Raw genomic sequence first — 26,907 nt, 5'->3', positions numbered from 1 at the left:
TGAGTGTGCTGTGGCTGGGGGCTGGGGGTGCTATGTTTGGGGGGGTTGAGTGTGCTGTGGCTGGGGGTGCTGTGGGGGGGTTGAGGGTGCTGTGGCTGGGGGCTGGGGGTGCTGTGTTTGGGGAGGTTGAGTGTGCTGTGGCTGGGGGCTGGGGGTGCTATGTTTGGGGGGGTTGAGTGTGCTGTGGTTGGGGGTGCTGTGTTTGGGGGGGTTGAGTGTGCTGTGGTTGGGGGCTGGGGGTGCTGTGTTTGGGGGGGTTGAGTGTGCTGTGGTTAGGGGCTGGGGGTGCTATGTTTGGGGGGGTTGAGTGTGCTGTGGTTGGGGGCAGGGGGTGCTGTGTTTGGGGGGGTTGAGTGTGCTGTGGCTGGGGGCTGGGGGTGCTATGTTTGGGGGGGTTGAGTGTGCTGTGGCTGGGGGTGCTGGGGGGGGGTTGAGGGTGCTGTGGCTGGGGGCTGGGGGTGCTGTGTTTGGGGAGGTTGAGTGTGCTGTGGCTGGGGGCTGGGGGTGCTATGTTTGGGGGGGTTGAGTGTGCTGTGGTTGGGGGTGCTGTGTTTGGGGGGGTTGAGTGTGCTGTGGTTGGGGGCTGGGGGTGCTGTGTTTGGGGGGGGTTGAGTGTGCTGTGGTTAGGGGCTGGGGGTGCTATGTTTGGGGGGGTTGAGTGTGCTGTGGTTGGGGGCAGGGGGTGCTGTGTTTGGGGGGGTTGAGTGTGCTGTGGTTAGGGGCTGGGGGTGCTATGTTTGGGGGGGTTGAGTGTGCTGTGGCTGGGGGTGCTGTGTTTGGGGGGGTTGAGTGTGCTGTGGTTGGGGGCTGGGGGTGCTGTGGTTGGGGGGTTGAGTGTGCTGTGGCTGGGGGCTGGGGGTGCTGTGTTTGGGGGGGTTGAGTGTGCTGTGGTTGGGGGCGTTGAGTGTGCTGTGGTTAGGGGCTGGGGGCTGCTATGTCTGGGGGGGTTGAGTGTGCTGTGGTTGGGGGCTGGGGGCTGCTATGGGGGGGTTGAGTGTGCTGTGGTTGGGGGCTGGAGGCTGCTATGTTTGGGGGGGTTGAGTGTGCTGTGGTTGGGGGCTGGGGGTGCTATGTTTGGGGGGGCTGAGGGTGCTGTGTCTAGGGGGAGCTGAGGCCGTGGCTCTGCTGGGGGGGTGACAGTGCAGAGGTGAGGTTTGAGAGCTGTGCTGCCTGGGGGACGAGTGAAGGTGCTGAGGGGGGTATTGAGGGCGCTGTGGTTGCAGGGGGCAGCGCTGAGGGTGCTGGAGGGGTGTGCGGGGGGTGTTTGAAGGGTGCTGCGGCGGGGGGGGGGGCGCTGTGTGGGTGCTGTAGCTGGCGGGAGCGGGAGGCTGGCGAACGCTGCGGCTGCAGGGCTCGGGGCACTGGGACGCTCCCAGGACAATCCAATCCACGGCGGCAGCCTCGTACCGCCCCCACCCCACTCGGGTGCAGGTTCGTCGTCCCGCGGGGTGGGGAGGGGCAGAGCGGCCCCCCCGGGGCTGCGGGAGGCCGCGAAGAGAGTCGGGCAGCGGTTGGGTTATAAACAGGGGAATTTTATTTCTTAGAAAACCATCACAAACCGTTCACAGGCTCCCAGCTGGCCGCCGCCGCGGGGGGGTGCGCAGCATGCTCACGACACGGGGAAGGGGCAGAGCGGGGGTGGGGCGGGAGGGGGGGCAGGGGTTTAGTTCTCGTTAAACAATCGGTTTCAAAAGGGGGGGTGGGGATGGGGAGGGGGAGAGAAAATAAAAGTCGGCAGGCTACCGTTGAACTCGGTTTTAATGTTTCTCCACAACCGGTGAAAAATACTAAAGTGGAGGGAGGGGCGGGGGGGGGGGGAACCATAATGTTGCGGGGGCCAACATTATAAATATGGAATTATAAATTTAAAACATTTGTCTGCTTTAAAAAATAAATCTGGTAGGAAAGGCAGCCCCGAGGCCGCCGCTAGTAGGGCCGGTCCCGGCGCTCCTGGCGGTGCTCGCCCCTGCGGGAGAGCTGCGCTCAGTCACCTGCCGCCCAGGAGGCTCCCCCGCGGCTGCCCCGACGCCGCCCCAGCGCCTGCCAGCCCCGCAGGCTCCCGCTGCTGCCCCGACGCCGCCCCAGCGCCTGCCAGCCCCGCCCGGGCCCTGCGCTCCTCGGGCTCCTGCTCCGCCACTTGGCCGAGCGCCCACTCACCCCAGCATCTGCTCACCGAGACCCACTCAGCCTGCTACCCGTTCACCCACCACCCACTCACCTCGGCACCTAGTCATGCCACTCTCCAGCACCCACTCATCCCCTCACCCACCACCCTCTCCAGCACCCACTCATCCCCTCACCCTCCACCCTCTCCAGCACCCACTCACCCACCACCCTCTCCAGCACCCACTCATCCCCTCACCCACCACCCTCTCCAGCACCCACTCATCCACCACCCTCTCAAGCACCCACTCATCCCCTCACCCACCACCCTCTCCAGCACTCACTCATCACCCACTCCCCTCTCTCATCCCATCACCTGCTCCCCCAACCAGTTCACCCCAGCTCCTGCTCGCCCTCCTCACCCTGGCACCCATTCCCCCTTGACAGCCATTTGCTCCCCCCCCAACTCAGGCACCCAAACCCAACTTGGGCAGTGGGTGCTGGCATAGATCCCTGGTGCCACCCCGGTGCCACCCCAGTGCCACCCAGTCCCTCTCCCTGGTGACCTAGGTCAGGGTTTGTCCCCTCACCCCATACGTACTTGTCCATCTTGCCAGGTCCCCCGCGCCGCCCGCCTCTGCCGCCACCTCCCATCTGCTCCATCAGAGGTCCTGGGGGCCCCCCGGGTCCTCCTCCTCCTCCTCCTCGCCGACCACCTCCTCCGTAGCCTCCTCGGTCCATGCCACGGCCCCCTCTGAATCCCCCTCGGTCTCCCCCACGACCTCCCCGGAACATGCCGCCGGGGCCCCCGCGGTCCATCAGGCCACCTCCTCGGCCACCTCTCATGCCCCCGGGGCCGCCTCGGCTGCGATCACCACCTGGGAGAGAGAAAAAGAGGCTCAGGGTGGTCCAAGGACAGAGCGTGGAAGCTACAGACTCAGCTGCAGCCCATCCCAAATCCAGTACCGGCCCAGGAGCAGCTGGGAGGGCACCCAAGGAAGCACACACACCTCACCCAGCTCCTCCTCGCAGCCTGGGCTCACCCAGAGCCTGCTGTGGCTCGGCCTGAGCTGTGCAGCGGGGGCAGGGAGCCTTCTGCCCACGCCTCCCAGCTGCTCTGCAGCTGCCAGCCTCTTCCTTGGGGCTCTCTGCGGTTCCCCAGAGCACTTCCACCTTGCTAGGCAGCAGCCTCTCGGTGAGCCCTGGCTCAGGTACCGCCAGAGGCGTGCAGGGAGCCCTGCGACTCACCTACCTGGAGGGGGGAATGGGGGTGGGAGAAACCCTTCTGGTTTCGGAGCCTTGCACTGGTTGCACTCCGTTCTCCAGGCGAAGTTCTGGTTTCCACAGCCCCTGGGGGAAGAGATCCATGAGCAAAGCCTGCCCTGCTGCCCGGGAGTGAAGTGCCAGGAGAAGGGGCACCCAAGCTGGCCAGCAGCACCTGGGCAGGCTGGCTGCGCTGCTCAGCCAACACCAGCCAAGCTGGGCAGGAAGGAGCCTCCTTGGGCTCTGCCAGGGCTGCCGCGGCACAGGGCAGAGGCGGGCACGGGGATGGTACTCACGGGTTGGGACACTGCCAGTCGCCGGCTCGGTGCTGGACGCTCCCACCAGAGGGGTTGCCCCGGGACCCCCGCGGGCCCCGCGAGGAGAAGCCTCCCCTGTCTGCACCTCTGCCTCCCATCCGGCCCATGGGGCCGCTCGGGCCGCCGGGACCCCCGGGGCCACCGGGTCCCCCTGGACCTGCAAGGAAGGCTCTGTGAGTGCCAGCAGACCTTGGGCACAGCTAGAGGAGCGGGCACAGCTGGTGCCAGGGCCTGGGCATTACCTCCACGGAGTGGGGGGGGCATTCCCCGCTGCTCCCGGGGGGGCAGCCCACCCCTCATGCTGTTCATGGGGCCCTTCTTCCGTGCCAGGGTCACCTTCAGCTTGCTGCCCTGGAAATCCTTCCCTGGAGGGGGACACAAGCAGGGTGAGGGCATCATCCTGGCGCTGTGATCCCACCACACCCTGTCAAGGACCACACTGAAAATCCCACCCAAGGCCTGAATCTCAGCCTCAGGACCGAGAAGGGGCAGGAAGCAGGGACCAGAGGCCTGGGCAGCTGAGGACAAGCACAAGCCCAGCACCACGCTGATCTCTTCCAGTTAAACCCAGCAGTCCTTGGGCAAAAGGCTGCCCAGGCAGGGCCGGCTCTGGGCGCTGCCAGCTGCGCAGGAACTCGGTTCTGAGATGCAGGATGACTGCAGCCCCAAGTGCCAGCCCAGGGACTCACCATCGAACCACTCGACAGCAGTCTTGGCGGTGGAGGGGTCGTCGTAGGACACGGTGGCATCTCCTTTGGGCTTGCCAGTCTCTTTGTCAATGTAGAGGTTTATCATGGGCTGCCCAGTCCTCTTGTTCACCTAGGGGCACAGCGATACCTCACCCCAGGGCACGGCTGCCCACCAGCTGAGGGAGGGGATTTGCTCTGCCCTCTGCTGCTCTTGGCTTGAGACAACCCAGCCTTGTTCTGGTGACTTCGTGGCAAGACAAAAGACAGCCCAAGAGATGAAGCAAGCAGCCCTGAGCAGCTGCTTGGCCCAACAGGCACCTGGCAGGTCCCCATACCCTTCACCCACTGTTCTCCGGGTCCCCCTCTGCTCTCCTCCCCACACATCCCACCAGGAGCAGATCCACAGAGGCACATCCCTCTGTGGCTGATCCTGCTGTGGAGGAACAAACCCTGCAAAGGTTCTCTGGGACAGCCTGAGCTGCAGGTCAGCTTCAAGCTGCGCTGATCCTACTGCAGAACCAGCTCTGAGCTGTGCTGATCCTACTGCTCGACCAGCAGAGACCTGCCAGCTCCAGGAGGTGAGAAGCCAAGAAGCTGAAGGGACAGCAGCACTGTGAGGGCAGGAGGAGGTAGGCAAAGGCCATTCACAGATTGCATGGGGTTGGAAGGGACCCTCAAGTGTCATTTTGTCTAAGTGCTCTGCAGAGAGCAGGGACTCCTCCCAACTAGACCAGGCTGCCCAGGGCCACACCTCTGTCTGTGGCCCCAGCAGCCGGAGGGTGACCTGTGTCCTCCTCACCTTGACCACCCCGCACTGCTTGAAGAAGTCTACCAGATCCTCCAGGGTCACATTGTCACCCAGGCCCTGCACGTAAACCGAGCTGTTGTCTGAGTCTTCATCTGGATCCATGGGAGGGCCTAGAGGAGGCAATTCATGGGGTGAGTGTGGGCAGGAAAGGCAGGGACGTGACGCAGCAGAGCCGTGCCCGTGGTGCCCCCACCCCAGCCAGCCCTGACCGCGCTCGTGGGGCGACAGCAACCCCCAGGCACCGAGGTGGCTGCAGATGCACAGGCAAACACCCACTGCCAGGAGAGCCACAGGGCTGAACCGCTTGGTTCCAGCAGCAGACACCCGAGGTGAGCCCTGAGGAAGACTTGGGTGTCCTGCAGGCCCCCGCACATGGACGTGCACCCCCATGGCTGCACTGCCCCCCCCCGCCCGCGGCGCGGTGCCGCTGCTGGAAGCTGACGCACAACTTCCAGACACGCCTGGAGAGAGAGGAAGGAAAAGAGCTGGGGGAGGGAGGGGGTGGTGAGAGGAGGAGACTTTGGGACCAAGCTGGGGCTTTCTCTCAACCCTACAGCCACAAAGCAGCTTCCCCCAGGCAGAAGGATGAGCAGCTCACAGCCAGCTGCGGCTTAGCACCAGCACAGCTCTTGTGAGGAACCAGGCATTGTGACATGAATCAAAGCTCTCTAAGGGCATCCAGTCCAACTGCCAGCCCAGCAGCAGCAGGGCCACAGAACGGCTCAGGCTGGATGGGACCTCAGAGCTCATCAACTCCAACCTCCCTGCCATGCCCAGGACACCTCATCCAGCCTGGCCTTCAGCACCTCCAGGCAGGAGGCAGCCACAGGCTCCTTGGGCAACCCCTTCGAGTCTCACCACCTTCAGGCTGAAGAACTTCTTCCTCAGCTCCAGTCTAACCCTGCTCTGCCTCAGCTTTAAACCATTCTCCCCTGGCCTGTCTCTAGTCACTCTCATGACAAGTCTCTCTGCAGCCTTCCTGCAGGCTCCCTTCAGCCATTGCAGGGCAGTGAGTGCCATGTCTGCCTGGTTTTCCACCACCAGCCTGGGCAGCCTGTTCCAACGCTCACCACAACCCAGAAGAGCTCTCTGGAGACAGAGGACACCACCTCCAGGGGCGACAACTCCACTGCCAGCCTGGGCAGGCTGTTCTAACGCTCACCACAACCCAGAAGAGCTCTTTGGAGACAGAGGACACCACCTCCAGGGGTGACAACTCCACTGCCAGCCTGGGCAGGCTGTTCTAACGCTCACCACAACCCAGAAGAGCTCTTTGGAGACAGAGGACACCACCTCCAGGGGTGACAACTCCACTGCCACCCTGGGCAGGCTGTTCTAACGCTCACCACAACCCCAAACAGCAATCTGGAGACAGAGGACACCACCTGCAGGGGCACCAGCCTGGGCAGGCTGTTCCAAGGCTCACCACGACCCGGAGCAGCCCCTGGGGGGCTGGTGGCAGCGCGGGGCCGACAGCTCCGCTCCGCAGCGCGCGGCTGGGGGCAATTACCTAAATCCAGGTCCGGTCCTTCCTCCAGGTGTCCTGGCAGGGTGGGAGAGAAGCACAAGAAGAGGAGTTAGCGGGGGCTGGCAGGGCGGCAGGGCTGACACACACAACTCTAGCTACTGCTCACCACCGTGATGGCACCGGGGCTGCCCCGCACCAGCAGCAATGCAGCTCTACCTGTGGTGGCGATCGGTTTGCTCCCTTCGAGCAGCCTCTCAAACCATTAACCACTTCTTAACGCTTTGGGCTTCAGGGCAGGGGAGGGGAGGGAGGGGAGGTTCTTTCTTTTCTTTAAATACTTAACCAGGGCCAAATTTCTTTCTTTCTTTCTTTCTTTTTTTTTTTCTTTATGACATTAAACAAATTACTTTTACAAGGCAAAACAAAAGGAAAAAAAACCAAAAGAAACAACCAACTATTGGCTTTAACAATTGCAGTTACTGCCCCCAAAACGCTGTACCACGTTTTTTTTTATACCCTATCACCACACACCCCTAAGGCATTGCCGGCACCTTGCAAACAGTTTCCACATTGCTTCTTTTCTCTCTTTTTTTTGGCTTAAACCACTTTAAAAAGCAACACTACATAACAATTAACACTGACTCCATTAGTCTTTTTTTTTTTTTTTTTTTTTTTTTAACACTATCAGCCATTGTAATGCTCAAAAACTTACCACCAGGCTTATTGAAGCCACCTCGCTCTCCAGCGCTGCTGGGGGGATAAACGAAGAAATGAAGGCCTTTCCCTTTCAATAAAGCAAGGCAGTGCCGCTCGGAGCCGCTGCGGCTCGCGGCGAAGATGGGCACTGGGCTAAACAAGCATCTCCAGACAATGCATCTGTCTCTCTCTCTCTCTCTCTCTCTTTTGCTCTCTTTCACTCTCTCAGCTCAGGCACTATTTGCCTTTCTTCAGGGCAGCTCCCTCCAGAGTCTCCTTTTACACAGTGAGCTTTGCTGGCGCTCACCCCCTTGGCGTGGGGGGGGGGGGGTTGTGGCTTGCGATGGGTATTAGCGGTGCAATACTTGGCTAAAAAACCACCCTGGGTTGGAGAAGTGAAGCCATTGGGGTGGGGTGGGTTATTTTTTTTTTCTTGATTTGTTGTTTTGTTATTTTTTGGGGGGAGGTGTTTTTGGGCAACTCCCTCCCCTGTGTGTGGACATAAAGGTGCACCCCTCAGCCTCTGGCAGCAGCTGAGCGGAAGGGGCCAGAGGGGCCCCGACGGTTACAGCATCACAATCACCGTGCCCTGCCCTAATGGTGCAGGTCCTCGGCTGCTGGACGGTTCTGCTCCCAACCTGGCTCTACCCCCACACGTCTGGGCCAGGTCTCGGTGGAGGGAGGGCTTACAGAGCAGACAGGAGGGAGCAGGGAGGGGGCTTCAAGGCCTGGGGTGCAGCTTTGTGGGCACAGAGCGGCACGGCAAAGCCGGGTGGCTTTGGGAAGGGGCTTGGGCTGAAGGGTTCAGCTCAGCTCTTCTTTGGGGGTGCCAGGAGGGAAAAAATAAACACCCCTTGAGAATAAAAATACCACCCCCAGGGGGGAAAAACACTACCCCTTGAGGGGGAAAAAAATCACTCATTCAGGGGAAAAACTCTCACCCCCTGAGGAGAAAACTACCAGTCGGTGAGGATGGTATCTCCCTAGGAAGGGCTTTTTTGTTTGCCTGGGAGGTGTTTTCTTGCTCGTTTTTGGTGAGCTAAGAGCAGTTTGGAAGGCGCAGAGCAGAGGAGGGAGAGCACGGCAGGGTTTTCTAGCAAGTATTGCACCTCTAACACAGGCAGAAAGGAAACAAAACACCAAAGCATCGTCAAGAACAGTTCCCAGCTGTTGCATGCAGCTTCCACCTCCTGCTTTTGTTTTCGAGTTCAAAAGGTACCACACCAGAGGTCAGTTTTGTCTCTAAAAACACAGACCGGGGGGGCTGGGGCAGTGGGGGGGTTACACATGACACAATTCTTATCCAATACCTCCTTCTCTGTTGCTTTTGGTTTGACTTTTTTTTTGGGGGTGGGAGGTTCGTTTTCGGTTTCTTTTCTCTTGAGGTGGAGGTTGTTTGGGTTTGTTTTTGGGGGGTGGGTGGGGCGGGGGGGGGGGGGGGTGCGTTGGTTTGATTTTATTACCAAAAGACAAGTTTGAACCAGGGTTACAGAAGGGCTTCCGTGTGGAATACAATGGATACACAATCAGGTGAAGAGAGAAATAAAATCATATCGGTAGATAATAAATAATAAAAGCAAAGAACCAAAGCAAAAAAGCCTCTAGGGTTATTTTTCCTCTCCATATGGACACCGTGTTTAGTCCCACTTTTCATTATGCTGCCGGCTGAGTACTGAGTACGGGGTAGGTTTTTAAGTACTGAGGTGTATACAAGGCTGTCACTTTGTAACCTGTAGCATATAAATGCGACAAAGCATGTTAAAAAGTTTCCACGTTTAACAAAGCCAAGGCAAAAAGAAGTGAAAAAAAAAAGGAAAAAATAAATCAATATATTCAGTCAAATACTTTTTTTTTTTTTTTTTTCCAAGGCAACTTTAAAAAAAAAAATAAAAGAAAAGAAAATCATAAAATAGGTCACGTTAAGAACATCCAACTCCTTACCTGCAGCAGACACTGGAATCCATCACCACTTGCACTGTTTGGTACCTCCCCCGCACCGCCGGAGGGGGTGAAGGGGAGGGGGAGGGGAAGGGGAAGGTCACCTTCTCTGGGGACAGCACAGAGCTTTGGTCCCTAGAGCAGGGGAGCCTCGGGCAAGGCTCTTCGAGTCGGGGGTGGGGTGGATCGGAGCTCGCATTCGACCGAGAGAGAGAAGGGTGGGGGGAGGCGTGACAAAAATCTTTGGGGTGAGGAGGAGCTCCCAAGGGGCTAGAAATTTGAAGAGGGTGATGATAGGCATTTCCAGTGTCTACGTCTACTTAACATCGTTAAAGAGAGAGAGAGAAACCAGGTCGTGGCTGTGAAATCTTTACGCAGGAGCACAGGACCCTGTCCCCCACCCCTCCAGCCAATTGCAGCTACTCCTGGGCCAGGCCAGGCCTTTTCCCTTTCGGTTTATTCCCTTTCTCTGTCCAGGCACCGCAGCTCCTCTTTCTCTGATAAAGATTTCAGGCCACACCAATTCATTGGGACAGAGCTATGCAGAACGGGACCAGCCCCTGCCCAGCTCCCGCGGTGCCGCCAGGCTGGCAAGCACCTCTAGGAGCTGGTTCTGGAGGAGAGGCTGCGGTTGTGGCTGGCCTGTGCAGAGGACAGGGCCAGCAGCCTGCGTGCCCATCCCTGCACCTCAGCCAGGGACACTCTGCATAGCTCTGAGCGACGGGGGCGAGGGGAAGGAACACACACAAAGCCACTCTGTCCCTCTGAGGAGCCTGGCAGGGGAGGACCGATCCTCCTCCCTCCCTGCTGCCGAGCATCCCGGCCGGGGCCACACTGCCGACCCAGAGGCACAGGCTGCCCAAACCAGAGAGCCATCACTTAGAAATGGCCAAACTGGTTTAAAGCAGCCAAGAGCTCCGAGGGGGAGCAGTCCTGGGAGCCAAGCCAGCTCTGGACCTTCTTGGGGGGCTTAGCTCCAACGTGCTGGGGGCACTCAGAGTCGAGGCCTCCGCAGCAGCCACCTGCCCCGGGCCCACGTGTGTGGCCCAAGCTGCTGTGGAGGGGAAGAGGCCTAAGGGGGACGTGGGGGGAGGGCTGACAGCACCCTGTACATACCTGAGCTGTCAAGATCCCCCCCTGCTGAGGACCAGGGAGTGAGCCCGGGATCTGGTGGAGGTTTGTGTGTGTTCCACCCGCAGTTACTGTTAAACCCAGCAGGGCGTTTGCCTCTGCACCATCGTGAAGGGAGCTGAAAGTTCCGTGTTTGGCAGCACCCCAATTTGCATCCCCCCCACACTGCCCCAGCCCTGGGACCCAACCGAGCCACAGGACACAATCGGCAGATCCTGCACCTATGCCTGCCAGGATAATAGGATCAGAAGCAAAGTTGCTAGAGGGCTGCTTCCCCCAGGGATGTATCGTTGGGCAGGTCAACCTTTCAGTCCCTTCTTTCACCTGGAAGCCTGTGGGTAAACCAGCGTTAGAGAAAAGGAGAAAAGCTTTGCTCTTACCCCATTCCACCGCGGCCTCCTCCCCGCCCACCTCTGCTCATGCCTCCTCGATCATATCCCCCTCTGCCCCTGCCCCGGCTATCGGGGCCGCCCAAGCTCCGGCTCTCTCCTGGGCCCGAGAAGCCTCCAGACTCCTGTCCATAAACGTTCATGCTGCTGGGATGGTCCTGGCGGAAGGAACCTGAGGAGGGTCACAACAAGGGCGTTAGGCAGGGAGCTACAAGCCAGAGCGACTCACACAGACCCTGCCTGCCCAGGGTCACAACGCCCGGGGGGAGGTTGGAAGCTCTGCAGAGAAGGAGACTCCACAACCTCTCTGGGCAGCCTGCTCCAGGCCTCCAGCACCATCACACCACGATTTCCCCTCCTCTTCAGATAGAACCTCCTGGGTGCCAGTTTTGTGCTCACTGCCCCTTGTCCCATTCCTGGGCACCACTGACAAGAGTCTGGTCCCAGCCTCTCCTCTTGCCCCCTACAGGTTCTTTAGCTCTTGCTGAGCATTGCTCAGATTCCCCTTGGGGCTGCTCTTCTGCAGGCTCTCAGCCTTTGCTCCTCCCAGAGCTGCTCCAGGCCCCTCAGTAGCTCTGCAGCCCCCCCTGGACTCTCTCCAGAAGTTCGTTTCTGGGGAGCCCAGAATTGGAGCCAGGACCCCAGATGCAGTCTCATCAGGGAAGTGTAGAGGGAGGAGAACCTCCCTTGACTTGCTGCCTGTGCTCTGATGAACGCAAACAGGGGACCACTGCTGGTTCATGGGCAACTTGTCCCCAGCACTCCCAGGCCCTTCTCCTTGTGGCTGCTTCCCAGCAGGTCCCCCCTCACCAGCACTGCTGCAGGAGGTTGTTGCTTCCCAGAGTCAGGACCCAACACTTGCCCTGGCTGAAATTCAGGAGGTTCCACTCTGCCCAGCCCCTCCAGCCTGGCCAGGTCCCTCTGAATGGCAGCACAGCCTAGCAGGGTGTCAGCCACTCCTCCCAGTGCAGTACCATCAGCAAACATGCTGAGAGCCCACTCTGTGCCTCACCCAGGTCGCTGATAAAGGAGCTGAAGCACACCAAGGGTCGATGTTGAACTCCTCAGACTGCAGACTTGGTGAATAACAAAGGCCCAACCTGGCTGAGCCCTTTCTAGGCCTTTTCACCTGGCCTCAGCAGCAGCACACGCTCAGGACACCCCAAGCAAGGACAGAGGCATCACCTTCCATGTGCAGACCCAACTGTTACTTAGGCCCCACCAGCCCAGCCTCTTCAGAGCTGCATGTGGCCCGAGAGCAACGTTGCCACCAAATCTTGCCCTCCCCAGCCACAGTACTTTGTGCCCCTCTGCTTTCCCCCACCCCTTCCCCTCCCCCAGCTCTGCCACCACGCCACTGCTCAGTGACAAAGGGCAAAAGTCAACTTCCCTCTGACAAGAGCTGGGAGCTGCAGCCCCACATGAAGGCCCCAACCTCCCCTGGAGCCAGCTCACCCCCACCCCCCAGTGCCACTCACTCTGCTGGCCATAGCTGCTGCTCTGCTGGTTGTACTGGCTGGGGGCCTGGCTGTAGGATCCTGTCTGCGGCGGGTAAGTGGTTGGCGGAGGCTGCTGCGCGTAGCTGCTCTGCTGCCCATAGCTGCTCTGCTGCCCGTAGCTGCTCTGCTGCCCGTAGCTGCTCTGCTGGGAGTAAGTGCTCTGATCGTAGCTGCTGGGCTGTGTGGAGGGATAGCTGGAAGAGAAAAGCATCAAAGGAGTGGAAGGGTGAGGCAATTCCCTGGCACCAGGCTGCTGAAGGGGCTGGTGCCAGGAGGTGATGGAGGTAATGCCATTAAAACCCATCTGTGGTGGTGTAAACCACTTAGGAAAGTGGAGCCATGCTGGGAGGCCAGGCCAAGGGCCCTGGGGTTGCTCAGCCTGGAGAAGAGAAGGCTCCAGGGAGACCTCCTGGTGGCCTTTCAGTGCTGAAAGAGGCTGAGCAGAAAGCTGGGGATGGACTTTAGAGCAGGGCCTGTTGTGCCAGGACAAGGGGGGGATGGTTTGAGACTGAAAGAGGGAGATTGAGAGTGGAGAGGAGGGAGAAATGTTTGCTACTGAGGGTGCTGAGAGCCTGGCCCAGGTTGCCCAGAGAGGTGGGAGATGCCCCATGGCTGGCACCACTGCAGGTGAGGCTGTCTGAGACTGTGAGCAACCTGCTCTAGCTGCAGCTGTCCCTGCTGGCTGCAGGGGCTTGGACTGGATGAGCTCTGAAGGTCCCCTCCAGCCCAAAGCAGTTTGGGATTCTATCACTCTATGGAGTCTGCTGTGGTGGCAGGAGCCAAACCAAATCTGGCTACTGTGAAAAGCAAAATCCTTTGGACTGGTCACAATTCATTGACATCTCTAGGAAGAGGCAGAAGTGCCAGGGCAAAAACCAGTGCCAACACAGGTAAGAGGCTGCGCTCCTGCCTTGGCACTGATGTACTTTCATCTCTGAGCTAACAAAACAGGACCTCTGAGGCATTTGGGAATTGAAAACCACAGGTTTGAGAGGCAGTAGCAGTATATTAAAGGTGCCTGAGGGGAAAAGATGAGTCTCTCATCAGAGCCATGGATGCAGAAGGGCACTACAACACACTCCACGGCTACAATGAAGCTCAAACACATCTGCCAGCATTTCACCTTCTGCCCCAAGAGAGTTGGCAAGCCCTGGCACAGGCTGCTCAGAGGAGTGGTGGGGTTCCCATCCCTGGAGGGGTTTAGAAGCTGTGTGGATGTCCTGCTGAGGAACATGGTTTAGAGGTGATGGCAGTGGAGGGCTCATAGATGGACCGAAGGCTGCTTCCAACCATGAGGGTAATGGAACAGTGGCACAGGTTGCCCAGGGTGGTAGCTGAGGGAGTATCTCTCCCTGGAGATACTCAAGGTGAGGCTCAAAAAGGCTCTGAGCAGTCTGCTCTAGCTGAGATGTCTCTGCTGACTGCAGGGAGTTGGACTGGTTGACCTCTGGAGGTCCCTTCCATCCCAGCCCATCCTATGCCCCTGCAGCTGTGCACGCAGAGGTCCTCACGCACTCAACCACAGCCTCCTTTTCCCCACCACAGCAAGCAGCACCCAAACAACTCCCTCCTCCCACACCTCCCTCCTTTCCCATCTGAAGTCCCTCCAGAAGCTCCCCTTGCCCCAGCCTGAGGGCTCACCTGGTGGGAGGGTAGGCAGGCGGCGCAGCCACCGGCTGCATGGGGTAGCTGGCAGGCACCTGAGGGTAGCTGTAGTTGCTCTGCCCATAGCCAAGGCTGGGCTGGCTGTAGCCTGTTGTGCTGGACTGGGGCTGGCTGCTCTCTGCTGGCTTGCTGCCATCCGGGGGTCTAGGGAGCAACAGAGAAGGGCAGGTTGGTGCAAACCCCACCCCTACTGCTGCCCCCTTGAGCAATGATCTGGATGAGGGCATCAAGGGCACCCCTCAGGAAGTCTGCAGATGACACTAAGCTGGGAGGGAAGTGTTCAGCTGCTGGAGGGTAGGAAGGATCTACAAAGGGATCTGGCCAGGCTGCATCGATGAGCTGAGGTCAGTGGGCTCAGGTTTGACAAGGCCAAGGCCTGAGTCCTGCACATGGGTCACAACCCCCCACCCCCAGGAATGCTCCAGGCTGGGGGCAGAGTGGCTGCAAAGTGCTCAGTGGAAAAGGACCTGGGGTGCTCATTGACAGCAGCTGCAGATGAGCCAGGGTGTGCCCAGGTGGCCACGAAGGGCACCAGCAGCCTGGCCTGGAGCAGCAAAAGTGTGGCCAGCAGCAGGGAAGTGTTTGCACTTCTGCACTGGGCACTGGTGAGGCTGCACCTTGGATCCTGGGATCAGTGTTGGGCCCTTGCTCTGAGAAGGACACTGAGGGACTGCAGCAGGTCCAGAGAAGGGCAACAAATCTGGGAAGGGTCTGGAGAACAGGGCAGGGGAGCAGCAGCTGAGGGAACTGGAGTTGGTTAGTCTGGAGAAGAGGAAGCTTGGAGGAGACCTCACTGCTGTCTCCAGCTCCCTGAAAGGAGGTTGGTCTCTTCTCCCAAGAAACAATAGACAGGACAACAGGAAACAGCTTAAAGTAGATCCAGAGGACGTGAGAAGAAACTTCTTGACTGAAAGGGTTCTCAAACCCTGGAGCAGGCTGCCCAGGGAAGTGCTCCAATCTCCCTGGAGGTGTTTAAAAGCCAGAGAGATGTGGTGCTGAGGTCCATGGTTTAGCACCAGCCTCAGGAGAGCTAGAGAATGGCTGGACTGGGTGATCTTAAAGGCCTTTTCCAACAGAAAGCATCCTGTGATTCACCATCCTGGTTTGCAGAGCAGGAGCTCAGATGCTCCCAGCCAGCAGTTCCCGGGGTAGTGTTACAAGCTGGCACCACAGCAGTGCCAGCCACTGGCAGCACCTGACAAGCACTCATTAAACACTGAACATTTCAACACCTCTTGGCTGGGGATTCCCCCTGCCACCTCCAAGGGGACACCCAGCACCACGGCTTCTGCTCTCCAGGCACATGATGAAACCAAAGGATTTAGCCTTTGGCTCTGGAGCCAAGCAGAGGGTGTGAGAGGGGCAGGAAGGGGGTCAGCAGCATGGTCACTCTTCTCAGGCTGGCTCTGGGACAGGATTAGCTCAGAGGCAGGCAGCAGTGCTAGCAGTTAAAGGAGCCATTGTTTGGTTTAGAATCAGAGCAAGCAGATATTACCCCACACAGGGAAAAGGATGTGGGAGCCTGACTGGACAACCTTTAAAGGTCTCTTCTGACCCAAGCCATTCTGAGCATGGACTCAGAAGGGCTGAAAATAAAGAGAGCCTTTGTGTGTGACTCAGGTGTCCCTTCTTACTTGTCCCATCCTGTTTGTAATCTCCAAGTGTTCACCAGAGTGGAGTGAAAAAGAGTTGAGCTGCTTCTGCTGTACAACCTGAGGGGAAAACTGACTTTAAATGATGTCAGAATTCACCCTTAGAAGTGTAATCTGACAGCCTGAGCTGGGCCAAGCTCGGCCTTTCCTCCCTGGAGTGGCTGCTACAAGACCAGGTAAAGCAACAAAGCAGTTTTCACTCACTGCTAAGCAAGTGTCCAGGAGGTACTTGAAGTACTCCATACCCTGAGGCAACAGTGGCACTAAACAGCCTGCGGGGTGCCCAGGCGGGAGGGACGGCACCAGGCAGCTGCCTCCTGGCTGGCTGCTTGGCAAGTGCCGGTGGGTACCAGCATCCTGCCTGACCCTGGGACTGCAGATCAGCCCAGACAGACCCCCTTGCTGCTCTGCACTGAGTCAGGAGCCCATCCTGGCTGCTCTCCTCCTCTGCCAGTCCCGGCGCTGAGTCACTGCACTGGCACTGAGTCACTGCTCTGGTGCTGGCGCTGCCGCCCCCGGCCCCGGCCGCAAAGCGGGGAGCAAAACCTGCGGGCATCAGCACGGGTGCTGGGGCTGGCTCCACAGCACAGCCGTCAGGGGAGGAGGAAGAGGAGGAGGAGGAGGTGAAGTGAGCAGTAGGAATAAAACAAGGAAAGAAGAAGAAGCAGGAATAAAAGAAGTAGGAGTAGGATGAGGAGAGGAGGGGTGGGGAGAGGAGGAGTAGAATGAGGAAAGGAGGAGTGGGACAAGGAGAGGAGGAGCAGGATGAGGAGTAGAGTAGTAGGGCAAAGAGACAAGGAGTAGGATGAGAAGAAGTAGGTCAAGAGGAGGAGTAGGACAAGGAGGAGTAGAAGAAGGGTGGAGAGGAGTAGAAGCAAGATAAGGAGAGGAGTAGGATGCGGAGGAGCAGGAGAAGGATGGAGAAATGAAGAGTAGGATGAGAAGTGAAGAAGGATGAGAGGAGGAGTAGGATGAAAAGAGTAAGAGTAGGATGAGGAAAGGAAGAGTAGGACAAGTGGAGTAGGACAAGGAGTACTAGGAATAGGATAAGGAGCAATAGGATGAGGAGGAAGAGAAGGATGACAAGAGGAGGAGTAGGATGAGGAGGAGAGGAGTAGGATGAGGAGGAGAGGAGTAGGATGAGGAGAGAAGAAGCAGGAGAAGAAGTAGGCTGAGGAGAGGAAGAGGAGGTTGAGGAGGCTGAGGAGGATTAGGATGAGAAGCAGGAGGAGGAGAGGAGGAGAAGGCTGAGGAAAGGCGGAGGAGAGGAAGAGAATGAGAAGAGGATTAGGATGAAGAGCGAAGCAGGAAGAGGAGGGGAGGAGCAGGCTGAGGCCGAGGAGGGGAGAAGCAGGGTCGGGGGCAGCGTCACCTGGTGGGCGCGGAGGCTGCGGGCTGCTGGCCGTAGGCAGGGTACGTGGGCTGGGTGCCGTAAGCGGACGGAGCGGCGTAGGAGGCCTGGGTGGTGGTGACCGTGGCGGTGTTGGTGTCGTAGGTGGCGCTGCCGTAGCCCTGCACGGGCTGGCTGTAGGCTGGGGGGGCGGTGGGGGTGCTGTAACCTGCAAGAGAACACAGCCTCCTGATGCCCTCTGCTCCCAGCTGTGTCAGTCCAGCCCAGTTCTGGCTTGATGGCTTCCAACACCTCACAGCAGAGCTGAACCCTGCAAACCTACAAGGGGGGCTGCAGGAGAGCCAAGAAGGGACTTTTGGCAAGGGCTGGGAGTGACAGGATGAGGGCAACGGATTGAAGCTTGAGGAGGGCAGATTGAGACTGGAAATGAGGGAGAAATTCTTGGCAGTGAGGGTGGGGAGACACTGGCACAGGTTGCCCAGGGAGGTTGTGGAGCACAGAAGCACAGAATGTGATCTTTGATCACATTCTGTGCTTCTGTGCTCCACAACCACCCTGGAGGTGTTCAGGATCAGGCTGGATAAGGCCTTGAACAACCTGGGCTAGTGAGAGGTGTCCCTGCCCATGGCAAGGGATTGGAATTGGATGACTTTGAAGATCTTTTCCAACCCAAACCATTCTATGAATCTAAGAAAACCACCACAGACAAGCCCAAAGTGATCAACTAACTCAGTGTGCCCCTGGAAGGAGCCTGGAGCCAGGGCAGGGTTGTGCTCTCCTCCTGAGTAACATATGCTAGGACAGGAGGAAATGGCTTCAAGTTGCCCCAGGGGAGGTTTAGGTTGGACACAAGGAACAGCTTCTTTCTTGGTTGGAACTGGATGAACTTTGAGGTCTCCTCTGCCAACCTAAACCATTCTGTGATTCTCTTCCCTGAAAGAGTTGTCAAGGCCTGGCCCAGGCTGCCCAAAGTGTCCATCCCTGGAGGGTTTTTAGAGGTGTGCAGGTGTGGTGCAGAGGGCTGTGGCTCAGTGGTGCTCTGGCACTGCTGGGCTGCAGTTGGACTCTTTTGGAGGTCCTCTCCAGCCAAACCCATTCTGTGACTCAAGATTTACTCAACCATTTGGCTGGCCAGAGAGGTAAGCTGCAAACCTGGCACCAAGAGGGTGGCTTTTAGAGTCCAGAACCTTGCAAGCAAGCAGGTTTTCAAACTGTGGAACAGAGATCCAGGTGATAAAGCACCAGTTAAAAACTGTTAGCCAAAGGTGACTTCATAAAGACACAAAGCGGCAACTGCCAGCTGCTTCTGGCCTTACTGCTGGCATCTGAACTGCATCAGCTGAGGGAAAGCTTCTCCATCCCTTCTGATTCTTCACCCATCCAGAGGAGTGTGGGCAGCAGAGGGGATTCTGCCCCTTGACTCTGCTCTGCTGACACCTCACCTCCAATCCTGCCTCCTGGTGTCTGCCACAGACGGAGGACACAGAACCGTTGGAGTCTGCAGGAGGCCACAAAGATGAGCCAAGGGCTGGAGCAGCTCTGCTGTGAGGCTGAGGGAGTTGGGGGTGTGCAGCCTGGACTAGAGGAGACTCCAGAGGGACCTTAGAGCTGCCTGCCAGTGCCTGCAGGAAGGCTGCAGAGGGACTTGTCATGAGGGTGTCTACAGACAGGCTGAGGGGGAATGATTTGAAGCTGAGGCAGAGCAGGGTTAGACTGGAGCTGAGGAAGAAGTTCTTCAGTCTGAAGGTGGTGAGACTCTGGAAGGGGTTGCCCAGGGAGCCTGTGGCTGCCTTCTGCCTGGAGGTGCTGAAGGCCAGGCCGGATAAGGCCTTGAGCACCCATGTCTAGTTGAGAGATGACCCTGGGCATGACAAGGAGCTTGGAGTAGATGAGCTCTGAGGTCCCTTCCAACCTCAGCCATTCTCCCATTCTATGAACCCAGGGCACTTGTGACCCTCTCCCTTCCAATCACACCTTCAGAAACATTGGGCTGCAGCTCTTTGTTTCAGTTCCCTGCTTTGCAGAAGAGAAGTGCTGCCAGCAGAGCACCTCGAGCACCGCGGCGCTTCCACAGCTCCCAGTCCCTGCCACAGCCCAGAGCCCTCCCCAGCCTCACTCACTGGGTGAGCAAAGAGGAAGGGAAGTGAGAGGAGGAAGTTTGCACAGCACAGTAGTTAGAAAAGATCCAAACTTCAGCTTTCTGCCCCCAGGGTCATTCTGGAGCTTTCTAATTAGAATCATGGAATTGCAGAATGGTTGTGGTTGGAAGAGACCTTTAAGGTTGAGTCCAACCCTTAACCCAGCAGTGCCAGGGCACCACCAAGCCATGGCACTCACCACCACATCTGCACACCTCTGAAACCCCTCCAGGGCTGGGGACTCCAGCATTGCCCTGAGGAGCCTGGGCCAGGCCTTGACAACTCTTTCAGGGAAGAGAATCTCAGAATGGTTTAGGTTGGAAGAGACCTCAAAGCTCATCTAGGGACACCTCCCGCTAGATGAGGTGGCTCAAGGCCTCATCTAGCCTGGCCTTGAACACCTCCCTGGACAAACCTGTGCCAGTGTCTCACCACCCTCACTTCAGTCTCAATCTGCCTCCAAGCTTCAATCCATTGCTCCTCATCCTGTCACTGCCAGCCTTTGTCACAAGTCCCTCCTCAGCTCTCCTGTAGCTCCTTTCAGGTCCAAGAAGGCTGCTCTGAGGCCTCCCTGGAGCCTTCTCCCCTCCAGGCTGAACAGCCCCAACTCTCTCAGCCTGTCTGCACAGGGGAGGTTCCTCAGCCCTCTGATCCTCTTTCTGGCCTCCTCTGGACCTGCTCCAGCATTTCCAGCTCCTTCTTGTGCTGGGAGCTCCAGAACTTGACACAATGCTCCAAGAGTGGTCTCAGCAGAGCAGGGCAGAAGGGCACAATCCCCTCCCACACCCTTCCACCTCTTCCCTCACCCATTCATCCCTTCCCAACTTCCCCCCTCATGCTCACACTGTTTCACACCACCCCTTGTTCCGTGCCGGCCCTGCAGGGAGGAAACCCTCTGCCACCAGCCTAACCCAGCGTGGTTTGGGCTGGAGCTGGCCAGAGCAGAGTGGTGTGCCAGCAGCACGCCGTGTGCCCAGCAGAGGGCTGGCTCTTACCGGCAGGAGGCTGCCCGTAGGACGTGGCGTAGGCAGTCTGCCCGTAGGCGGCGGTGGTCTGGGGCTGCGTGTAGCTGACGTCGGTGGGCTGCCCGTAGGTCCCGTAGCTCTGCTGCCCGTAGGCCTGGCCCCAAAGACAACACAGGTGGCACTGGTGAGAAGCTGAGACCACGGAGAGACAAAGAGACAAAAAGAGAGAGAGAGGCAGAGACATAGAGAGACACACAGAGAGACAGAGACATAGAAACAGAGACAGAGAGAGGCATAGAGAGACACACAGACAGAGACACAGAGAGAAATAAGAGACATAGAGAGACAAACATAGAGAGACACAGAGACATAGAGAGAAATAGAGACATAGACACAGAAAGAGACAGAGACACGCACAAAGAGACACACAGAGACACACACACAGAAGGCCACCAGCAGCCTGGCCTGGAGCAGCAGTGGTGTGGCCACCAGCAGGAGCAGGGCAGAGACTGTCCCTCTGCACTGATGAGGCCACATCTCACATACTGGAGTCACTTTTGGGCTTCTCACACCAAGAAGGTCATTGAGGGGCTGGAACAGGACAAGAGAAGGGCACCAAAGAATGGGAAGGGTCTGGAGAGCAGGGCTGAGGAGGAGCAGCTGAAGGAGCTGGGGGTGTGCAGCATGAGGGAGGGTGAGGGGAGAGCTTCTGGCTCCCTGCAACTCCCCAAAAGGAGGCTGGAGCCAGGTGGGTTTGGCTGAGTACAACTTGAGGCCATTTCCTCTTGGTCCTTGGGAGAAGAGGCCAACCCTGAGGGTTGAGGCTTCTTCACCTTCAGGCTCTTTTCACTCTAACAAAGCAGTTTAGGACATTCAAGATCAGCCTTGATGTGTCCCCGGGCAGCCTGCTGTAGCTGGAGGTGTGTGACTGCAGGGGTTTGGGCAAGATGTCCTTTGAGGGTCTCTCCCAATCTGGTGCAACCTGTGCAGGCAAACAGCACTGCTCCAGGCTGCTACATCACTTACACAAGTAAGGGTGGCTGTAAGGGACCCTCACGAAGCTATCTGTGAAGCTTCTGACTCCAAGTCCCCGTGGGACCCTCTGCAAGTGCTGCTGTGCTTTGATTTTAGTCTATCCCCGCTCCACAAACTGCTTTCTGGCCTTCAGCGTGAAGCTTCAAACCAACTTTCCAGGCCAGATTTTCACCTTCTGCTCGCTCCCAAGTGGTCTATTTTTGTGGCTAGCAGAGCCCTGTGGAGTTTAGAGCAGGAAATGTGCCTCAGCAGCAGCTGAGGACCCTCCCATGCTGCTGTGTTACCTGAGTGGTCTGTGCGTATCCTTGCGCTGGCTGCGGTGCGTAGGCGCTGTAGCTGCAAGATGAATTTGAAAGCTAATTAATGAGATGAACTTATCCCTTCTCCCCAGTTCAACCAAAACCCCCACCCCGAGGCAACATACACCCAGCTGAAGGATTTTTTTTCTGCTGAAAGACAACGTCTGAAAGCTAAAGGAGCACGGGGAGGGGTTATGGACACAGCCGAGCCGAGAGTAATCCACCACAGTCAGACGCTCAGATTCAACCTTTTCTTTGCAACAGAGGACAAAAGCATCAAGTTACTCACCCCTGCTGGGCTGCAGCTTGGCTATAGGTGCTATAATCTAGAAGAAAACAACAACAAATAGGTTGAGAGAAAGGCAAACCGAGCAGGGTAGGAGCAGAGGAGCTGAGATTTCCTCCTGCAGCCTCCCAAAGAACTGCTGTGAACTCCCCTCTGAAAGGCCTGGAAGGTAAAGGCACTTTCGCAGCCCTTCAGAAGGGAACAAAACCTCTCTTCCCTTCATTGTTAACTGCTGCGGCTTTGATCTCCAATGATCCTGCTTTACTTTAACTGCCACCTTGGATGGCACCCAAAGGGGGCTGGGCAGGAGGAGGGGAGGTGGTGCGGAACAAAGAGCCACACTTAAAACCCCTCCCAGCCTGGTTCCAAAGGGTCAGGCCGCAGGAGCTGGGGTCTGCGGAAATCTCCTCCCCTCCTCCTGCTTAGCTTGCGAGGAAACAGAGTGGGAAGTTGTAGCAGTTGTCCCCTGGCAGAGTTTGAGGGTAGCTGGCTGCTCCTTCCCCAACTCTGCCCCATCCAAGCCAATTGCCTGATCTAGAGGAGAATCAACCCCCTGGAAATCCAAGCAGGAAAATCTTTGCTGGAGGGAATGGGAAGTGCATCCACGTGGAGGCGACAAGAATCGGAGCTGCTTACAGCTGCTCCGACCTTCTCTCGGCAGCACCAAGCACCTCCAGTTCCCAAGCACAGCACCGAGCCATCACTCACACCTTGCCGGCCAGATCCCAGCTCTCCTGGGCCAGCAAGTCCCGAGGACAGGGATCAGGATGAGCTCAGATCTTGCTCACCTCCGCTGCCTGTTAGCAGAGTTTTCACCTGGCCAGGCGCCACGTGGGAGGAGCCTTTGGTGTTTCCATCCCAGTAACAGCTCAGGGTGCACAATCTCAGCCACAAATCTTCATACCACCAAACTAAGGAAGCTGGCTGAGAGCCTCCTGCAACCCTCAGCTACCCTGAGCTGCTAAGGACTCCTCCAGCTTTACTCAGAGATGAGGGTGATGGAGCACCACAAACCATTGTGAGAAGATCACAGACCAAAACCTCCTGTTCCTTGGATGGATCCATCCCTAATCAAGCTTCCTCCTCCTGTTCCTTGGATGGATCCATCCCTAACCAAGCTTCCTCCTCCTGTTCCTTGGATGGATCCATCCCTAACCAAGCTTCCTCCTCCTGTTCCTTGGATGGATCCATCCCTAACCAAGCTTCCTCCTCCTGTTCCTTGGATGGATCCATCCCTAACCAAGCTTCCTCCTCCTGTTCCTTGGATGGATCCATCCCTAACCAAGCTTCCTCCTCCCGTTCCTTGGATGGATCCATCCCTAACCAAGCTTCCTCCTCCCGTTCCTTGGATGGATCCATCCCTAACCAAGCTTCCTCCTCCTGTTCCTTGGATGGATCCATCCCTAACCAAGCTTCCTCCTCCTGTTCCTTGGATGGATCCATCCCTAACCAAGCTTCCTCCTCCTGTTCCTTGGATGGATCTATCCCTAACCAAGCTTCCTCCTCCTGTTCCTTGGATGGATCCATCCCTAACCAAGCTTCCTCCTCCTGTTCCTTGGATGGATCCATCCCTAACCAAGCTTCCTCCTCCTGTTCCTTGGATGGATCCATCCCTAACCAAGCTTTCTCCTCCTGTTCCTTGGATGGATCCATCCCTAACCAAGCTTCCTCCTCCTGTTCCTTGGATGGATCCATCCCTAACCAAGCTTCCTCCTCCTGTTCCTTGGATGGATCCATCCCTAACCAAGCTTTCTCCTCCTGTTCCTTGGATGGATCCATCCCTAACCAAGCTTTCTCCCGTTCCTTGGATGGATCCATCCCTAACCAAGCTTTCTCTTCCTGTTCCTTGGATGGATCCATCCCTAACCAAGCTTCCTCCTACTGTTCCTTGGGTGGATCCATCCCTAACCAAGCTTTCTCTTGTTTCTTGGATGGCTCCATCCCCAACCAAGGAGGGAGTTGGAGCTGTTCAGCCTGGAGAAGACTCCTGAAGGACCTCAGAGCTGCCTTCCAACACCTGACAGGATCCTGCAGAAAGGCTGCAGAGAGACTTTTCATGAGGGTGTCTAGAGACAGGCCAACGGGGAATGGTTTGAAGCTGAGGCTAAGCAAGGTTAGGCTGGAGCTGAAGTTCTTCAGTCTGAGGGTGGTGAGGCTCTGGAATGGGTTGCCCAAGGAGGCTGTGGATGCTTCTTGTCTGGGGATGCTCAAGGCCAAGCTGGATGAGGCCTTGAGCACCCAAGTCAAGTAAGAAGCATCCCTCATGACAGGGAGGTTGGAGCTGATGATTTCTGAGGTCTATCAATATAACAAAGCTTTCTCCTCCTCCTCCAAATCCCTTGATGTGAGCTTAAGGCTCTTCCCTCTTCACCCTTCCCTCTGCTGATCCTGGAGGTAGCACCAGCAAGGTCCATGCCTCCCTCAGTGACTTCTGACAGCTATCAGACACTGCAGCCTTGCAGTAGAGCACAGGACAGGAATTGGTGGGAGCACAGAAGGAAGAGGCCTGGAAGCCTGTGAACAGGAACAGGCACTGAAGGGTTTCTGCACTCCTGCCATGCTCTGCCTAAGCTGCCAAACTGCCCTGGCACTGCTCCTCTGCCTGCCCTGCAGACATCCAGCTGCAATTTGGGAGTCTGGGGGTGCTGCTCCCTTCCCTCCCACTCCCAGTCTGCACATGGCTCTAAGTTCTGCTGGATCACAGAATGGTCCAGGTTGGAGGAGACCTGAGATCATCGACTCCAAGCTGCCTGACATGCCCAGGGACACCTCTCAACCACACTTGGGTGCTAAGGGCCTCATCCAGTCTGGCCTTCAACTGCCAGAGAGGAGGCAGCCACAGCCTCTTTGGGCAGCATATTCCAGAGTCTCACCACTCTCAGACTGAAGAACTTCTTCCTCAGCTCCAGTCTAACCCTTCTCTGCCTCTACTTCAAACCATTCTCTCTGGTCCTGTCTGTAGACATCCTCACGAAGAGTCCCTCTGCAGCCTCCTCACAGCAGCATCACAGAACCACAGAATGGGTTAGGTTGGAAGGGACCTCAAAGCTCAGCCAGTTCCAACTCCCTGCCATGGGCAGGGACACCTCCCACTAGAACAGGTCGCTCAAGGCCTCAGTCAGCCTGGCCTTGAACACCTCCAGGGGGGCTGTGGAGCACAGAAGCACCCAATGTGATCAAAGATCACATCGGGTGCTTCTGTGCTCCACAACCTCCCTGGGAAACCTGTGCCAGTGTCTCACCACCCTCAATCTGTGCCCAACCTAGCACCCAGCCCTGCCCAACCAACCAGACCATGGCACTAAGTGCCCCAGCCAGGCTTGGCTGCAACACCTCCAGCCACAGCCACTCCACCACCTCCCTGGGCAGCCCATTCCAGTGCCAATCACTCTCCCTGCCAGGAACTTCCTCCGCACATCCAGCCTAGACCTGCCCTGGCACAGCTTGAGCCTGGGTCCCCTTGTTCTGGTGCTGGCTGCCTGGCAGCAGAGCCCAACCCCACCTGGCTACAGCCTCCCTGCAGGCAGCTGCAGGCAGCAATGAGCTCTGCCCTGAGCCTCCTCTGCTGCAGGCTGCACCCCCCCAGCTCCCTCAGCCTCTCCTCACAGGGCTCTGCTCCAGGCCCCTCCCCAGCCTTGCTGCCCTGCTCTGGACACCTTCCAGCATCTCAACATCTCTCTTGAATAGAGGAGTCCAGAACTGGACACAGCACTCCAGGGGTGGCCTGAGCAGTGCTGAGCACATGGGCACAAGAACCTCCCTTGTCCTGCTGCCCACACTGCTCCTGAGCCAGCCCAGGATGCCATTGGCTCTGCTGCCCACCTGGGCACTGCTGCCTCCTCTGCAGCTCCTCTCTCCCAGCACCCCCAGGTCCCTCTCTGCCTGGCTGCTCTCAGCCACTCTAGCTCCAGCCTGTAGTGCTGCTTGGGGTTGTTGTGGCCAAAGTGCAGAACCCTGCCCTTGGCCTTGTTCAGTCTCATCCCACTGGTCTCTGCCCACCCACCCAGGCTCATTAAAGCTAAAAAAAAAGCAACTCCCAGTCTGTATTTCCAGGGGGAAATGAAATCTTCATCCTTCCACTTCACGAGGCTCAGAGAGCACAACAGCACAGCCAAAAATAGCAGCTCCCAGGGAAGAACCTTTCCATGCAGCTGTGTTTTCACACCTCTGCCTGGGCAGTTTCACTGGCACATTTTTCTTTAGTTAGTTTTATTTCGGGGTGTGTGTGTGTGTGTGCGGTGGTTTTAAACACCCCCAAGGTCATATTTTGTCACATTCCCTCACACTCCGTGGCTGTGACATTTCCCCATCCCGGCCTTTGAGGTGGAGTCGCCATCCCTGGAGGCGGTGAAGAGGAGGCTGCATGAGGCACTTAGTGCCAGGGGTTAGGTAATTAGGAGGGGGTAAGTGCTAGGTGGGACTCCATGAGCCTGGAGGTCTCTTCCAACCTGCTTAGCTCTGTGATCCAACGATCCCACCTCGGGCTTTGGCCTTTCAGAGCCACCCCACGGGCGCTGAGCCCTGCGCACGCCGGCCGAGCCCTGCCGCGCCAAGCGCCTCCCTGCCCCGCCGCTCCGCGGCTCCATTAGCCAAACAAAGTGCATGGCACCGCCAGCCGGCCCGGGCGCCCGCAGGGGCTGCGGGCAGGCAGGCAGGCAGGCAGGAAGCCTTCGGTGCGGGCGGGCAGCTCCTGCGAGAGCCGAACGCAGAGGCCCGCGCCCGGGCTGCCGGCCCCAGGGCCCACAAGCCTTCACCGAACGCAGAGCGGAGCTGATCCGGGCGCTGCACTCCCGGAGCCATCGGAGCGAAGGGGGAGGCCCCAGCCCCGCCGGAGAGCCACGATGCTGGCGGGAGGCCGGGCTGGGAGAGGCTCTGCAAACCCGCAGCCCCGCCGGGAAAGAGCCGTCGCGGCCGGCGCCTCGCCTCGCCGTGCCACGGCCACGGCCTGGCCCCGCGGCGCTGCCCGCCCCCCCCCATCCGCGCCCCTCGGCTCCGCTCCGCCGAGCCCGCTGCAGCGCCGGGAGCAGGCCGGGCCGATGCGCAGCTCGGCCCCGCTCCGGCCGCGCCCGCTCCCGCCTTGGCGGCCCCCGCCCGGCCCCGCTCACCCGTGGACGCCATTTTGTCGCCTTCCTCCTCCGCGCTCCCAACGTCCGGCCCCGCCGCCGCCCGCGCACGCGCGCCCCGCCCAGCCCGCGCCGACCACGGCGGCGCCGCC

General features: G+C 58.1%; 1 protein-coding gene across 2 annotated transcripts; it reads right to left on the bottom strand.

Annotated features, from left to right (window-relative positions):
* Window positions 1–1,511: 1,511 nt before the first annotated feature.
* On the bottom strand, window positions 1,512–26,868 carry EWSR1 (EWS RNA binding protein 1). Of its 2 annotated transcripts, none has more exons than XM_064168919.1 (17): window positions 26,798–26,868; window positions 21,696–21,732; window positions 21,392–21,443; window positions 20,103–20,226; window positions 16,991–17,177; window positions 13,943–14,110; window positions 12,281–12,495; window positions 10,794–10,974; window positions 7,361–7,398; window positions 6,691–6,723; window positions 5,172–5,290; window positions 4,373–4,502; window positions 3,926–4,048; window positions 3,663–3,840; window positions 3,356–3,453; window positions 2,705–2,981; window positions 1,512–1,966 (listed from the first exon to the last, which is right to left on the bottom strand). In XM_064168919.1, exons 1-17 carry the CDS (start codon window positions 26,808–26,810, stop codon window positions 1,927–1,929), a joined length of 2,013 nt encoding a protein of 670 aa, XP_064024989.1. In that variant the 5' UTR covers window positions 26,811–26,868; the 3' UTR covers window positions 1,512–1,926. The 2 variants fall into 2 exon arrangements, with proteins under 2 accessions (XP_064024989.1, XP_064024990.1); XM_064168920.1 differs by having other exon boundaries at window positions 7,361–7,395.
* Window positions 26,869–26,907: the final 39 nt, after the last annotated feature.

This window comes from Pogoniulus pusillus, chromosome 30, assembly GCF_015220805.1.
Source record: "Pogoniulus pusillus isolate bPogPus1 chromosome 30, bPogPus1.pri, whole genome shotgun sequence".
Taxonomy (NCBI): domain Eukaryota; kingdom Metazoa; phylum Chordata; class Aves; order Piciformes; family Lybiidae; genus Pogoniulus; species Pogoniulus pusillus.
This window is presented reverse-complemented; position numbering and strand designations above follow the sequence as displayed.